Source organism: Coptis chinensis, chromosome 4, assembly GCF_015680905.1.
Source record: "Coptis chinensis isolate HL-2020 chromosome 4, ASM1568090v1, whole genome shotgun sequence".
Classification (NCBI taxonomy): Eukaryota; Viridiplantae; Streptophyta; class Magnoliopsida; order Ranunculales; family Ranunculaceae; genus Coptis; species Coptis chinensis.
In genome coordinates, this window is record NC_141459.1 from 105340777 (window position 1) to 105358050 (window position 17274).

Below are 17274 nucleotides of genomic sequence, written 5' to 3' on the forward strand. Positions count from 1 at the left end.
TCAGCAGCAGCATATAATTTAGTTACTTATAATGGGACTTATTATTATTATTCAGGTTCATTATATCTATGTTTTTGTTCCCCCAATACCACTTATTATTATTTGACGAAACATTTCAGCAGCAGATTATTTGACGAAACATTTCAGCAGCAGCATATAATTTAGATACTTCTAATGGGCTACATTCAGCGTCCCCTTACTTATCCCACACGGAATCTGGACATTTCTATTATGCAATATGTGGCCGCTATCCGTTGCCCTTCCAAAAATAACGCGCCTCTTCGCCTTAAAGAATCTAGAGCCTTCCAACTCTTCCAATCGGCGTCATAACTGCCTCAAAGCTCTTCACATCTGCTTCGCAACGGTTCGGCGCTATTAACCTTTCTCACAGTTAGTTTAAAAAACGTATATCCATTGTCAAAAAAGAAGAATGCTTGATTCGATAGTTGTTACTAACTTTTCAAGTGATGGAGACCAGCGACAACACCTCCAGAAAATCCTTAAAGGACATTATCGATATGTTAAGGGGAAATAAATCAATTGTTAGCCAAAGTAAAATGCAAGGTTCGATTCATAGTTTCGAAGCTAAAGTTTCAGAAGTTATATATAACTTTGATCCTCTCTGTTGGACATGTGTAAACTGCGGCCAAAAAGTTTATGACAAATGGTGTGCGAGATGCTATGATCTGGTTTCTCACACTACTCCAAGGTATTTTTATTCATTATATGTATTTTGGTTATTTGGTATAGAGTTTACGCCTTACTATTGTCTACATACAAACTTATACTTTTATGTACTCATGTTTTAATGATAAGGTATGGCCTCCATTATTAAAGTAGAGGATCAAACATTTTCCTCATCAATTTTTTCTTTTGGCAATCAAGCCGAAAAGGTTCTTTCGATCCCTCTCGATGATTTATTTCAACCTGAATCAAAAGGTTAGAATTTGATTGCTCCATTTGCTTTTCCTGTTCACAATAACTTGATTGGTCACATTTTTTGTTTCCACGACTAATTGATGTTACTTCATTTTAGGAAGGAGGTTGAAGTCATAAGGGCCATATTGGATGAGCTAATAGGATTATCATTTGTTTTCGAAGTTAAACCGATGAATCGTTTGAGCCCGTGATGAAGCACTAATAGCCAACAGTGTCTTCTGCTAGATGATGATTATCGATTGTATCGCGGCAAGAAAATGGTCATGTTTCAACAAATGCATACAATAAAAAAGGCTTTCCAGTTTATGAAACCAAAGGAATGTTGAAAGAGATCCTTTCATGAACATTTACAAATTCGGCTAAATTACATAAAGGCTAAGAGAATTCGGATATACCGGAAGACTATGAACCATTTACGGCTGCAGATCGACTACCTTATGAAAACTGTGAACCATTTACTACACATCGACTTCCTTATGAAAATTTTGTCAAAACTTCCGGTGCTTCAGAATGCATGGAGATGTTAGATTGATTTGTACGTATTGGATCAAGAATGATCTTATCTCTTGACTAATTCTATTCTGTAATGGTTATGTATGACATTATTACTTTTAAATTCTATTATGTAATGGTTATGTATGACATTATGGATCAAGAATGATCTTACTTAATGTTGTAATTTTTACTGTATGAAACTTCCATTGTAATTTAATTACTTTTCAACATTCATCATTTGCCTATTATGCTCACTGCTTTTTGAGTTATGTTTTCAATTGTGTAACTTATTCATTCACTTTGCAATTTATTCGGTTGTAGCGTCTTAATTTTATTGATTTCAATTCTTGATTGCTGTTTCTCTTATATCTTCTGTATTTATTGTTTGATCAGTCACCTCTATGAATGTTTACATGAATTAGACAAAACTTACTTCATGGGACGCAAGAGTTGAAAAGGGTACCTGCACAACTGAGGACGAATTAGACAAAACTTACTTCATTGTTGGGCCAAATGCTAGATATGCCAACGGTTTTCCTTCTGCAGGATACAGGGATTCTTTTAATTCCTAACAGAGCAACAGTGGAGGTCCTAGCCCTGATTTGAAAAGAAGGTACCAAAACAACTACTCACCTAACAGATTGGGGGACATGCCATGACGAAAGTAAATAATTACGTTACTACAACTGGTCCTCATAAGGTGTCTTTAAATCAATTTGGAAGCAAAAAAAATATTGATATAAGTTTGATATTAAGTTTAGTCATAAGGGTCGTAATGGCCATGAACCTCTGGAAGAACTAGACCACATTATGCGAAAATGGATTACTGTAAACTACACTTCTATATCTGTTGTTACTCTTATGCACTTCTTTAAATGTAAACTCTACCAATCCAAATAGATTAGGCTGTGCAACGTACAAGCCAAAGAACTAGGAACCCACTCAACACCAAATTTATAAGCCGAGCAAAAATGATCTCTTCATGTGGTATACATTCCCAAAAACGACGGCCATTGCCCAAAAGGGTATGCTGTCCAGAAAAATCGCTCTGCAATAACCATCATCTACTGAACTGGAACTCACCGTAACATACAATGTTAGCAAACAAGGAAAGCTTCTAAACAGGCTTAGAGCAGTAGAATTCTCAACTAAGCTCTCAAAGTTCAACTCCAATAACATAGTGGTAAGAATATGATAGGTAAAGCTGATAATCCTGATGTATTCCATTTTTTCTACACACTGTTTTCCATTCCATTTCTAACTAAGGCAAATTACTACAAACATAACCCTAAATGTTCCAAGGCTTCCCTGTATTACCCCATAAGTCTGTTCTTACACTTGTGAGTTCACCGTTCTCGATGTAAAGATATAGCAACTCAGGAAGGGAAGAAGGATTGCGCTGGATAGACCTGGTCTCTCCATGGTAGCACCTAAGGTTCAACTCTTAGACATGTCTAGCAAAGCAGCTCATCTGGTAACACGGTTATCCGTCCAACCTCTATCAATCGGTCTTTCCTCTTTCAATCGCTTTATTCGGTCCAATCAGGAATCTTGAATCTCTAACAATCGCATCTGTCTGACTGATGGGAGAGATCGGCTCTATGGCCGCTTTTCCTTAAACTTCAGCCCTCTTTAAGCTCTCTTCTAGGGAGGGCTTAAGTAAGTATTGAAATCACCAATCAATAGCCATGGCAAGTTAGACTGATTAATGAGAGTGAGTTCTCTCCATAATTGTCTTCTACCAGTATACAAAGAATAAGCATGAACAATTGTAATCAGACAACCATTGACTTCCACTGTAATTTGCTGAGGAGATTGGACAATGAGGTTAGGTGCAGGTATATTGCTCTTCCACAAAAACAAAATATTTTGGCAGTGAGATGGATGCTGATTCACCTTCACATGCTGGCACCTTTGGCTTCAAAGGAATAACCACATTTATAAAAGAAAAAAAAAACTCCCCGATACCAACGTGCCGTCCCCCGCAGTCAAAGGGATATTGGTGGCATTCAAGTTACTGCATTCTGTTCTGACCAAAATATGGAAGCTCTGTCGCTTACTTATCCAATCTGGCAGCTCCTCTAGGGAGGTGTTTTTGATATTTGATCCGACTCCACGTCTTAATGGCAATGAGGATTCATCATTAGAAACTATGCCGTATTAATTTATCTCTTAAACCACAAATGTACCACACAACTTATGCACACCTGCAGTTGAGAATTCCGTCTCCAAAGAGGCATCCTAATAATGGCTACCGCCTACATGACGTTTTACTTAGGCGAAAATTGTAGTATCTGCCTCGATTGTGCATTACACATAACTGAACACAGATACTCTGCCCCAACTCATGGAAAAAAGCAAATTCATTCCAAAATACACTGCCATTTCGATAACTTCCAATCTATTTTTTTTTTATATTGAAACGTAAGACATTTAATTATATAACTACCTTTTCCACTAGATAAAATTTACGTTCATTAAATTGAGAAAAAACTACAAGATAAAATGCAGTTACAGCAATATATCTATTCTCGAACTTTCCGACCCAGTATAGCAGTTACTAACTGCTTTGTTCTCAATCGTCACAACACTTCAAATTTCGCTTTTCTCAATCGTCACTCTTTTCTCTTTAAATGGACGTGCCTTTGACAGATTTCAGATGGTTCCCTCCCAATAGTAAAAAAAAAAGACTCTCCAGGTGCTCCTCTGCTTCTCTCCATTCCACACTTTTTCCTTCAGATAAATTTCATAATGTTGATTCATTTCTTCATATTTTTTTAATTTGTTATTCAATTGTAGATCGAAAATGGCAACTTCATTGGACCAACTTGATAGGTCTAAGAAACATTGGAAAATTATGGTTAGAATCTCAAGAACTTGGGAGGTGTTTGACTTTGAAGATGGTGATAAACGCATAAGCTTGGACTTGATATTACTTGATACCCATGTATGTATCTTTCCTTTTAATCTTTTGGCAATGAATACCATATTTTTTTTTAAACATCTTTAGTTATCGAAATTACAAATGGTCATTGCAAACGTCTTACAGCTTGCTAATTATGAACGATCGTTTCAAACGGTTTTTAGACACACGGTCATTGCAAACATCTTAGGTGTTACAATAAACATAACCATTTGGATTAGAAACCAAATTGCTAATTTGTTAGTTATGTTATACAGGGCAATCAGATGCATGCTACTGTTCCTGAAGAAGATGCTCTTAAACATGAGCGTGTTCTCCAAGAAGGAAACATTTGTATCATCACAAATTTTAATGTAGGGTCTGCGAAAAAAATTTTGCGTCCTGTTAACAATATACACAGGATATTCTTCAAATGGGATACAGTTGCTAAACTGATGAATGACCAATCCAACAACTTCCCAATGTATATGTTCTCCTTCAAGACTTTCAATGCCATCAGTTAAGCTATGAAGAAACTCAAAATGCAACTGGTAATCACACATGACAGAATTTTAGCATTACAAACTTATACAATGTATTCATTACCTTAATACAATTTTTGTTATTGAATTACAGATGTCATTGGGATTCTGATATCTATGTCCTACATTAAGGAAGGCACATCAAGCGTTTCTAAGAGAAGGGATATTATCATACAAAATGAAAGGTAAAAAAAATTCTAATAGATAGTGCTCATTTGTATATATAACATATAGAAAATTATAATAGAAAATTTGTTGTTATTTATGTAGAGGTCATCAATTGAAGATTACACTTTGGAAGAAAAAAAGTCTCGAAATCGGAGAAGATAATATTCGAACATTTGATATTGCTCCTGTTGTAGTTATTACATCCACCAGTGTGCCCTTCTTCAATGGTACATATTTTACAAAAAAATTTGCTTTGACATAATTAACTTTGGGTACAAAGTTATCAACATAATCAAATGTGTCCAAACAGGTGTATACGCTCTGTCATCTACAACTGCAACCAAGTTTTATATTGATTTAGACATCCCAGAGGCACGCCCTTTGGAAGAAATTATCAAGTAATATATTGTCTTTCTAATAAATTTGAAAGCTACTTATCCCATTATCTATTTACCAACATGCGTACTTATATACATTTTATAGATGCCAGGGGAAAAAGACTCAGTTGTTAACAATGCCATTTGTATCATCTTACGACGATGATGTTTTGGATAATCTTGACATAAAAACATTGCAGGATATGATAAGTGCATTGGATAAAAAGCCTTCTATGGTAAGGAAACAGCTTATACAATTTGTTTTTACCAACTCTTTTTTGTTTGACTCTTTGAAAAATAATTACCATAATTTTTTTTTTCTTTGTGTTTCTTCACAAACACAGGGTACAATGTACACGTGTAAAGCAAAAATTTGTGAAGTGCTACATGATTTTAAGCCTTTTTATTATAGCTGCGGTAAATGTGTTAGAAAAGTGATACGCAAAGACAACAATGATTGGTGCGATGGTTGCCATACTTTTGTTACAGATGTGAAGCCAAGGTTTGAGCTAAAACTCCTATTTTAAATCATTGAATCATATTTTATACTTAACATCTTTTTCCCTTTTTGAAAGGTATATGATTCGAATCCAAGTTGAAGACTCAACACACTCTATATCATTGGTGGTTTTTGACAAACTTGCTGAAAAGCTTATATTGGATCCTGTTGAAAAATTGGTTGATATGGAGAAACAGGTTAAAAACAAAATTGTCAGTGTTATTAGAATATTGTTTTTAACATACTACAGTTCTTACTTACTATATTATTGCTATGTTTAGGATAATGGTTCTGAACTGATCAAAGAAGAATTGAAGAAACTGATAGGAGTATCTTTCACTTTTGAAATTAAAATAACTCCATTCAATTTGAAAGATAAGAATAAATCATTTACTGTCAGCAAAATCTTTCACATAGATCGGGATATTCAGATTGGTGGCATACATGAGAATGTCCAAAAGGTTTAGTATCCGACACACTTACTATTATGCGTAAAAGGTAATTTTTCTTTGTAATGTACACTTAATTGTTATGTATTGCAGGATATTGATCAGCAAGACAATGATTGCTTTCGAAGAAAACGCGTCTTGATTTCCAAGATGGTAACCTCGACAAAACAAATACAAAGGTACCTTTTAGCTTACTTATATGACACTTTAATATTATAATATGATTTCCCCATTATTACATTTAAATTATTGATTCTGATTTTTTTTTTTTAGTTTGATACAAATGACGCTCCTAATGATCGCTCTACCTTGACCTACAAGTCAAAGAGAATAAAGAGGACAACTTATAAAGTAAGTATGATATCAAAGTTTTCAGGACCAGCTACAACATAAACATATCACTTACTAAGCAAAATTAAATTGTTTTGTTTGCAGAAGTAAAATTGATGATAGTCGGATAACTGTGGAAGTTGGCTAGGAGTGTACTGTCTTATCTATATAAGTTATTTTATTTTAACTTCTTTCAGTATAATATTTGTAATAATAGATGAATAACTCTCACTTATGAGACTGATTAGTTCTGATTTAGTTGTTGAGTTATCATACTATACAATTTATTCCTTTTTGTATTTCTATCTCCCATATATATAATACTAGGGTGGCTTGGCGTATCTTTGTTTAAATTGAAACTCTAATACATATGGGATTGAGATTTCCTTTTCATCCTGCATTTAGATCGTGGAATGGACTCTAATATACAGTATGTTAGGTTGCAGACTTGCAACTAGGGCTTAGAAGGTCAGAATTATATTCATTTTGTGTTTGAGGCAAACTGGCCTCTTTAAGTTTTCTGCAAAGTTTAGATATGAGCTTGGCTCCTTATCCTCTTCCCTTATTTTTTAGAACAAATCCTTATCCTCCAAAGTATATTTCTATCTAACACAACTCAAACAACTCTAATGTTTAATGACAAAATTTATTACCGAATCAGAAACTAGAAATAACTTTGATCATGAGCCATTATTTTGTTTTGCCTCATACTTTCAAGCTGTTGTTGTGTGTATAACATCCGATCTTTTTCGATTATAAGAATTTGACATATTGACTCAAACTTTACGTTCAAATGGCTTATGCATAATATATATACTTCATCTATGTTGCTGTATACCATCCAATTATTTACTCTATACAATAATTTAGATGGCTTAGTATATAATATATACTCTTTACACTTCTATATCATTACTCTTATCTAGGGGTTATAGTTATAATCGTTTGCGAAAATCTTCATTGGGTCTATGATAAAAACAAATTGCAGTTTAACCCCGTACTTCGATGACATGTTTTTATAATAATCTAGGATTCCGGTATATCAAATGCAGCATCTCATCGACCCTTTATGCCTTCAATTCCATTAGATGTCTGTTTTATTACAAACTTTTAGTCACATGATATGAAGACTGCTAGAGGGAGTGGCAAAACGAAAGAGAGAAAGGGAGAAGGAGATGCATGTGGTTGAGTCGAAGTAAATTACTTATGAGTCGGACCATCCTTGGATATACCAGGTTCAAAACCTCCGGGGTTGAGTCAATAATGAGTACAACGCAATCAGACTATGAAGTACCAGTAGTCATGTTCTTGATGAAATCACGATGGCCTGGATCAGCAATAACAGTTCAAAATTTAAACTCTACACTTCTATATCTGTTGTTACTCTTATCTACTTTCTTAAATTTAAACTCTACCAATCCAAATAGATTAGCCTGTGCAACGCACAGGCCAAAAAACTAGTATACTTACTAGATTGATGCACGCACAACGTGCGTTTTGCTTAGGAATAGCAGTGGTACCCCCAAAGGTACTGTCATCCCGTCTGGTCCCCCACCTACATTAATAAAATGCATTAATTCAAATACGTGGTTCATAAGTGGGGAGAGATGATATCCAACTACTTTAATTATTAAAATTTAAATAGCGCGCCCTACCTACAGTTTTTGTCATACGTAGTTTTTTTAATTTTTCTGATTTTGTCCTCGCCAAACACTATTATTACAATCTATGCCATCTGAAATTTCAACAATTTCATTAGAAATTTCAGACAAATTTTCACACTATTATTACAACCCATGCCACAACGGCACAACCTATGCCATCCGAACTTTCGACAATTTCATCAGAAATTTTAGACAAATTCTCATAATTTTTTTTTTAAATTTTTTTATCCCAAAAAATTTAACATATTTCTAAATTAGTGGATTAGTGGCATAATTAACAATTCGTAATACAGTAAAAATTAGATACGGAAAATATTGGAATAAAATTCGAGCTTCAATAAAAATTCATTTTTTCAATTCGGATTAAAAAAAACGGAAATGGCAAAAGTTCGGGTTAGTAAGTAATTCGAGTATAATACGAAGCTAAAAATAAAAAAATACGATAAAATTTAACAACATACTTAGCAAACTTATAGTAACAATACGAATAATTCGCGAATTAATGATTTCTTGCCGAATTAATGAATTATTCCGTATCATTGAAAAATACGATATTTTTAAGCGTTTTCCGAATTAAACAAATAATTCACCGAATTGTTAACTATGGTTAGTGGGACCTCCTTACATCTAGAGTAACAAATCTGGTCGGGAATATAAATTTTTAATGATCTATTCAAATTTGAATTTTGGAATCGGATTTTTTTATTAACCCGATTGATTTCGATTTCGAATAGGCACCATAATATAAGTGTGAAAAACAATAGGCACATCGCGCGTGCCAGAATAGGTTTCACGCTTATCGATCGTGCCCAGAATGCTAGTATCTATAAATTGCCTGAGATACATTCGTATAATCAATAATGGAAAATGATGTTGTATACTTGTGTGAGTATTACATGGAAAGCGGGTGAAAAGTGAACGGACCACACAAATAGGGGTGATCTATGCCAATGACCAAAATATTACCGATATATCTCAGTTTTTGAGGTACCCGATATGGATATATTGTGATATATTAGAGGAATATATCGACACATTTTGTCTCTGTTATTTTATGATATATCGATATATATCAACCGATATATACAATATATCTGATATAGATTGTTGAGTTTGACCAATTTTTATTAATATATCAACGATATTTCTCGTATTTTCCGATATATCGACATACAAAACAAAATTTTGACCGGTCAACAAAAAGATATATATCTACCGATATATCCGATATATATCAGTTTTTGGGGGTCCGATATATCGCCCGACATCCAAATATTTGACATTGATCTATGCAGGTGTTGAATATGCAGGGAGTGACTCTTAAGGACAAAACAGTCGAAAATGTAACTCTCAAGTCTTAACACTACGTAACTTTTTTTTTAATCACTCACAAGGACTGGGTAGATAAAATGTCAAATATATCCTTGACGCAAAACAAAAAATGGCTCAGGTAGATGAAAGATCAACTATACCCCTGATGCAAAATAATAAACGGCCCGGCCTTACCGAAATAACCCGATGTATATAGTATGAACAATCACTGTTCATACCTCAATATAATGTATGATTAGTAAGAACACTTATTAAAGTATGAATAATCATTGTTTATACCTATTTGGGGCATGAAAAATCATTGTTCATATTTTAACATGAGATATGAACAATCAATGTTCGTATGATCGAACAATTATTGTTTATACCTATTTGAGATATGAACAATTAATGTTCATACTTCAACATGAGCTATGATTGAACAATCATTGTTTATATTTATTTGGGGTATGAACAATCACTATTCATACCTCAACATAATGTATGATTAGCAAGAACATCTACTGGAGTATGACCAATTAGTGTTCATACATATTTAGGGTATGAACAATCATTGTTCATACATCAATATAGTACGTGTATGAGATACATTACCTATTTGGATATGAACAATCACCAAATTTATTTTATTTATAAATATAACGTAGAGGGGTGAAACTGATATTTAAAAAAAAAAAAAATTATGCTTTATATCTATAATAACACGAAGGGGTAAAACATGTATTTAAAAAAAATGTAAAAAGGTCGGGCCAACTTATTTTATCCTTGAGGGTTACTAAAATTGAAATAGTGGGTTCGTAGGCTACTTAATGTTGGAATTTTTCATTGGGAGTTACTAAAAAAAATCAGAACAAGTTTGTAGACAGGCAACTGTTTGTTGTCCACAAAACATCAAGTGCTGATTGGTGGTTTTGCTGCCCGAAAAATTTGTTTTTCTGCCCAAAAGTTGATTAGGCCAATGAAAAGTTGATGTTTGTGGACAAGTCTGTCTACAAATTCGTTCTAAAAAAAAAATAGCATCCTCTAGAGTTGGTTTAGCCTGAAATTGATCCTCTGGACTATTCTCTTGGTTGAATATGGCAGTCTCAAATGCCATCAACGTCATCTTCAACGATGTCGGAAATAAAAACTATATATAGTATGCAAAAGTTACCATCCTGTAGACACCCCATTTTTGCACCCCAGGCATAATTCATTCATGATTTTGCCTTGAATTAAATTTGATCATATAAGGTGATTTGCTTTCTAGAGTCTTCATTTCTACATCAATCTTCTTTCTTTTCATCTTCTTTTAGCGTCTTTAGACTCTCCTTATCATGTTCTAGCTATGGCTGAAGTTTCGTTGCTTTCTGAATTTTGAGCTGAAAATTATCAAAATGCCCCTATAACCCTTTGGAGCCCAAATCTCGTTTTTTCCACTCTTTCTTTAGATGAGATTATTTCATATTTGAATTCCTCTTGAAAAATCCTTCGAAATGAGTACAAGCTTGCCTAGGTTCCTTTTGGATTTCAGAAACCCTAATCTTGCCATATCCCGTTTCAGCCCGTTGTGCGCGCTGTTCAGTGCAATATATTATTGGAGTAAGATTTCGACCCAAGGGTATTTTAAAGAGTTTATGGACCTTCCTAATGGATTCATGAACAACTTTTGTGAAGAAGAGTTTGCCTAATTTTGACCCGGTCAAAGGGAATTTGCAACGTTGAAAATATGGTCAAAATGGGTTTTTTTGTGGATTTTGGACTTGTGCTTGTGGGCTGTGGATCCAGCTCGAGTTGGACCTTTTCATTAGGGTTTCTAGCCCATTTTCAAGCCTCCAAAAACCTAGATAACCTTCCTTATTTGTTTGATTTGATTTGATCCCAAAAATCAAGAATATTCTAGAGAATATGCCATTTTGGAGCCAAGTTTGGAAACCCTGGATTATGGGCTCATTAAGGACGTGTAGGGCTTGATTTTTTGCCCTAATCCATCTGAAATATCCAAAAACCAAGGGCCAAGATCGCACCCCTTATCCCACCTCTTGAATCAAGGGCCAGATTTAGGAGGTGCAACCAGAAAGATATCAAGCCATTGGATTTTTCTTCATCAACACTCAGCCATTGGATCAAACTCATTACCATATTTGAATCCACGCCCAAAAGCTATAAATATGGGTCTCAACCGTCTCATTCACCCACAAAAAAGAATCTAGAGCAAGCTAGAGCTAGTAATTCGGAGTTAATAATCTGGACCTAGTTATTCAGAGCTAATAACCTTCTTTTCTTTAGTGTTCTTCATTTTTTCTTTCTAGTTCTTCATTTTAGCCTTTTTTTTCTTCTCGTCGATATTGAGTAGAAACTTCTTTTCACCAAAAGTTGTTTTTTCTCTCAAATCACCTGTTTCAATCCAAAAATCACAGTTGTCAATTCAAGATCAAGTTTATCATCAATCAATCAATCTACAATCAAGTATGAGGCAACATTCCGAACAAGGTGACATCTTTCTTTTTTCTTTTATTTCCTTTAGCATTGCATATTAGGTTATTTTTTTATACCATATAGTTATTAGTTTTTTAATAATTTAGTGAGGATCATCCAACTTGATAGATTAATTTTTCAAGCTTTCTTCGTTTGCTTATCTCAACACGTTACACCTCAATAGAAGTAAGGCTGGTTTTTACCAGGCGATTGTGGGTGCCTAACACTTTCCCACATCGTACCTTGACTCCCGAACCCAATAATCATCTAGTTTCGAGGGCAAATCCTTCACATAGGTTTTACTCAACTTTTCCTTGATAAAGTTAGTGGCGACTCTAAAATCAATTGCATAGACCTAGGTACACATTTTTGCGTGTACACATCCATTTCGCCCAACCCGAACACGCACACAGACACATATTTTAGGTATTTATTTGTGAATAAGTTGGATATATGGAGGTGTTACTAAATTACGAGAAAAATGTGAGAAAAGAATACACTGTTGGGTGATGGATTTTTGTTTGTGTTTAAACTAAACGGAGAGTGAAACACTGTGTTGCAACTTTGCAAATAGCCTAGGGTGCAATATAGTATAAGTGTACTTAAAGGTGCAATAATCTATCACAGCTATCACTGTAGGCCATTTTCATGTCACATATAAACGTCATTCTAACATATGAATAGTATGACTAATCGTCCTGACTGTTAATTAGTTCTTGAACAATGTATTTTGGAATGATCATCTTTGGAATATGAATCCTTTGCATATATATAGAGTCGGTTGGAGAGGAATTTTGGATGATCAATCAACCATCGCGCAAATAATACATAGTCGGAAAAGGCTGCAAATTACAAACTACAAAGCTCGTCACCAAAAAAAATGTGCACATATTACATAATTTCACCAATTAAAATGTGCACACATTTCATTTGCTTTAGTATTTTGTGCTATGTAATCATGTTGTTTGCACAAAACATAGTTAAAGATGAGATTGTTTCAGCAAGATTTGCCTAAACACACGGTTAATGTCCGGAAGTGGTCTTTTCGGAGGAGATTGCGAAGGAGATGGTTGTTTGGGAGAGTTGAGACCGGACTTTCGTTTTGAAATTGCCTACATACCCAAAGATATTGCTTGGGATCAAGTATCGAGTGCGTAGTTACGGAAAAATACGAATGTTGGATTTTATAGGTAGGATTGGTAATAGTTACTTCCTCGTTCTCCAATATTCCAATCGTGGGATGAAGTTGGAGAACTGGCGGGAGAATTGTCCAATTGTGGGATGAAGTTGGAGAACTGGCGGGAGAACTGTCACACGATATGAAGTTGATGGAAGTGAATCTTGAATGTGGATGAAGTTGTGAATGAAGTTGTGGACGAAGTTGTGGAAAATTTGTTTGACTCATAAAATATGTGCTTGCAATTGATATTGATTTTACGCGTGTAGGTATGTAGGCTTTGAGCATAGGCTTTGAACATGGGCTCTGAGTGTGGGATTTATTATAGATAAGCTCTGAGCATGGGCTTTGAGTGTGGGCTTTTTGGGCACTGAACATGGGCTTTATTATAGATAAGCTATGAGCGTGGGTTTTTTGTAGATAAGCCCTGAGTATGGGCTCTGAGCGTGGGCTTTTTGGGCTCTGAGCATGGGCTTTTTGGGCTCTGAGCATGGGCTTTATTATAGATAAGCTCTGAGCATGGGCTCTGAGCGTGGGTTTTTTGGGCTCTGAGCATGGACTTTATTATAGATAAGCTATGAGCATGGGCTCTGAGCGTGGGATTTTTGTAGATAAGCTCTGAGCATGGGCTCTGAGTGTGGGTTTGTATTGAATTAGGCTTTTATTGGGCCACATTTGTGGGGGCCGGAACATCGCCCTCTCTTTGTTACATGGGCAAAGCCTGTGTGGCAAACAAAATTTTTTTTTTTGGAAAATGGATCTTGATGCATGTGTGGATCAATGTAATGTGGATGCAAGCATGAAATTGCAAATTACTCTAATTTGGTGTACCTTCTCCATGAATAGAATTTTGGAACTCTTAACCATTTTTTCGGAATTTGTCAAATTCCTGAATTTTGATTCATAGAATTTAATTTTTTTACGATCTTCTTGACCAAAGTGAGGCATTGTCTTCTAAGCATTTTTTATTTTGAAAAGATTGTAAGTTTATTCTTACAGCCATGCCCTTGGGACTTCATGTTTACATGTTCATCTCCTTTTACAACTTCCTTCTGCAAAATCTCAGCCAAAAGTTCCACTTTCTTTTTCATCCTTCTTTGTATAAAACCTCTGGTGCACTTCACATGATACTTCACATATGCATAAAAGTTTAGTAGATTTCATACCGTCTTGTCCATCTTTGAACCTTCTATATGTCGTGAAAATATATCAAGAGAGACAAATCCTCCGTTGGTGCTTAAATCGTGGGATGAAGTTGGAGAACTGGTAAAAGAAGATACCACCCTTTGCATGGACAACATCTACAATGGGTTTCCAAGCTTCCACCTGCTCCTTGATTAACTAGCAAACTTTGTTTAAACAAACAATTCAATCAATTCCAGCACGGCAATTTAACTTCATATGTTAGAAAACATAGCGGCAATTCAATTAGCGGCAAATCAAGCAGGGACAAATCAAGTACAGCCAGTAGCAAATTCAACTACAGCCAGCGGCAAATCAAGTAGCGGCAATTCAAGCAAATCTGAAGCTGGTAATTCAAGCAGCGGCAATTCAATTAGTGGCAAATCAAGCAGCGATAAATCAAGTACTGACCCGATTGGCAAATTCAACTACGACCCGTTGGCAAATTCAACTGACCCGATTGGCAATTCAAGCAAATCCGAAGCTGGTAATTCAAGCAGCGGCAATTCAATTTTACTACAGCCAGCAGCAAACTTTCTTCCTAAATATTGATCAGCGGCATTTCAATTCGATTTTAATTCAAACTTTCTTCCTAAATATTGATCAGCAGCAATTCAATTCTTCGAATTTAAACTTTTTTCCTAAATATTGATTAGCGGCAATTCAATTTTTCCTAAATATTGATCAGCGGCATTTCAATTTGATTCGAATTCAAACTTTCTTCCTAACTATTGATCAGCGACAATTCTAAATATCATTTGGATCAACGGCATTCCAGAAAACACACATCCAGCGGTATTTCAATTTGAAGGGATCGGCCGTAACAGCAGAAAATCAATCGAAGGGATCGGCAGCTCAAAGTTTATGGGATTGATTGAAGTACACTTGCCGATCTTTATTGCCTTGAATGCCAACAGAAAATCCCTGAACTTATCTTCTCATTCTGCTATAAATCTCTTTGGTTACGACTCAAAACACAACGACCAATTACAACCCCTCGTTAAACAATTGATATGGCGATTCATCGGTACCCATATAAGCTTGAATAGTTCATAGGCTTTAATTCAACTTCTTCAAAAGAATATCCTGTTGGTTGGGATCGGTAACATGCGACTTTAATTCTTTCACTCAGTTCAGTTTGATTCAATGGCTTGCTTATTATGAGTTGTGAGTGAAGCAAGGTTGTTAAGGTAAATGTGAAACTAAGGTGCCAAAGGCCTATATTGCTTGTGGCGAGAGGAGAGGTGCACTTCCAATTGAAGACTTTCGTGTAAAACAAAAGCGTGAAATACCATCGGGGAGCCTTAGGTACCGATTTCTACAATAAAATTAGTTGTGAAATACCATATCATCGATGGCAAATGGAAACCTATTGTTTGTGAAATACCCAGCACATGATTATAATGGAAACCAATGAATTTTATTGTTTGTGAAACAAAAGGTAACCTATTGGTTTATGTTTCTTATGAGAGTCCTTGGATATAAAAAGAAAGCAAATCGGCTCATCATCAGTCATAAAACTGAGAGAGAAGAAAATAAAATAAAAAAATAAAACAAAGTTATGATATGTAGAGAAAAAAGATGTTTTCTCATTCTGGTGTGAAGGGCGCGACTCGCTTCATTTGGACAAGACAGCGACCAGCTCATGCATTGGTGACTTTTGAGGAGCTCTTCGAATTAACCGACGCTCTACCTTATTTAAGCACGAATTTGCTTTTTTCGGAAGTTTTCTGAAATAGGATAAATATAGGTGCATTTGGTGACTTACTGAGCTCTTGGTATGACCCAAGCTCCAGATTTAAGCCTAATTTGCTTTTTTTCGGAAGTTTTCTGAAATAGGATAAATATAGATTTTTTCTGTAGAAACCTAACTTTTCCAAAACAAAGAAAGAGAGATTATAAGTGAGCAATTCTTTGTGAGTTGAGTGTTCATTATTTGTGAGTGAATTGAGAGACTTGTAATCTGTTACTCTAGACATCTAGTAAAGCTTGGAACTCGCAGTGTGGACGTATGCAAATTGCCGAACCACGATATATCTCGTCTTGTAGTTTGTTCTTCTTTTATATTAATTGTTTTACTTTAGATACTTGTTATTTGATATTGAGAAGTGTTGGGATTACTTTGGAGGGTGTTGAAGCCTTGTCTAGTAAGAAGGATCGATTCTTGTGTAAGATTGATCTATTGTAGTGGGTAACGTTGTTTCCACAGTGTTATATTCACAACAATTGGTATCAGAGCATAGGTTTACGACCTAGGAATTTGTGTAGACAAGGTGTTCGATTAAATTTCAGAGTTAAATTTTTTTTTTGGGTTATTGTGTGTAACTTAAAAAAATGGGTCCCAAGATGTCAAATGCTAAGTTTGAATTAGAGAAGTTTAATGGGAAAAATAATTTTGGGATTTAGAGAATCCAAGTAAGGGACATCCTCATCCAACAAGGTTTGCATAAGGCTTTAAAGGGGATTAAATCTAAGGCAGCGAGTATGAGTGATGATGATTGGGAAGAGTTCGATCTACAAGCTTGTTCATCAATCCGGTTGTGTCTTGTTAATGAGGTTATGTATAGTGTGATAGGAGAAGATACCGCTGCCGGTATTTGGCTCAAGCTAGAGTCTATGTATATGACCAAGAGCATGACTAACAAGATGTACCTTAAGAAGCGTCTTTATCGGTACATGATAGTGGATGGTTCAATGATACAAGAGCCGTTAGTGAGTTCCGTCGACGCCTAATGGATTATTTGAATGTTGGCATGAAGAT

The 17274-nt window shown here is 35.2% G+C and overlaps 2 protein-coding genes across 2 annotated transcripts; both read left to right on the forward strand.

Annotated features, from left to right (window-relative positions):
- Positions 1-4240: 4240 nt before the first annotated feature.
- On the forward strand, positions 4241-4860 carry LOC147506604 (uncharacterized). The gene is made up of 2 exons (XM_086605799.1): positions 4241-4381; positions 4615-4860. Exons 1-2 carry the CDS (start codon positions 4241-4243, stop codon positions 4858-4860), a joined length of 387 nt encoding a protein of 128 aa, XP_086461925.1.
- Positions 4678-7890, forward strand: LOC147506605 (replication protein A 70 kDa DNA-binding subunit B-like). The gene is made up of 11 exons (XM_086605800.1): positions 4678-4887; positions 4973-5063; positions 5149-5273; positions 5357-5444; positions 5530-5659; positions 5768-5925; positions 5999-6119; positions 6204-6383; positions 6465-6524; positions 6645-6722; positions 7816-7890. The coding sequence occupies exons 2-11, from the start codon at positions 4996-4998 to the stop codon at positions 7888-7890; spliced, it is 1083 nt and encodes a 360-aa protein (XP_086461926.1). The 5' UTR covers positions 4678-4887; positions 4973-4995.
- The last annotated feature ends 9384 nt before the right edge of the window (positions 7891-17274 follow it).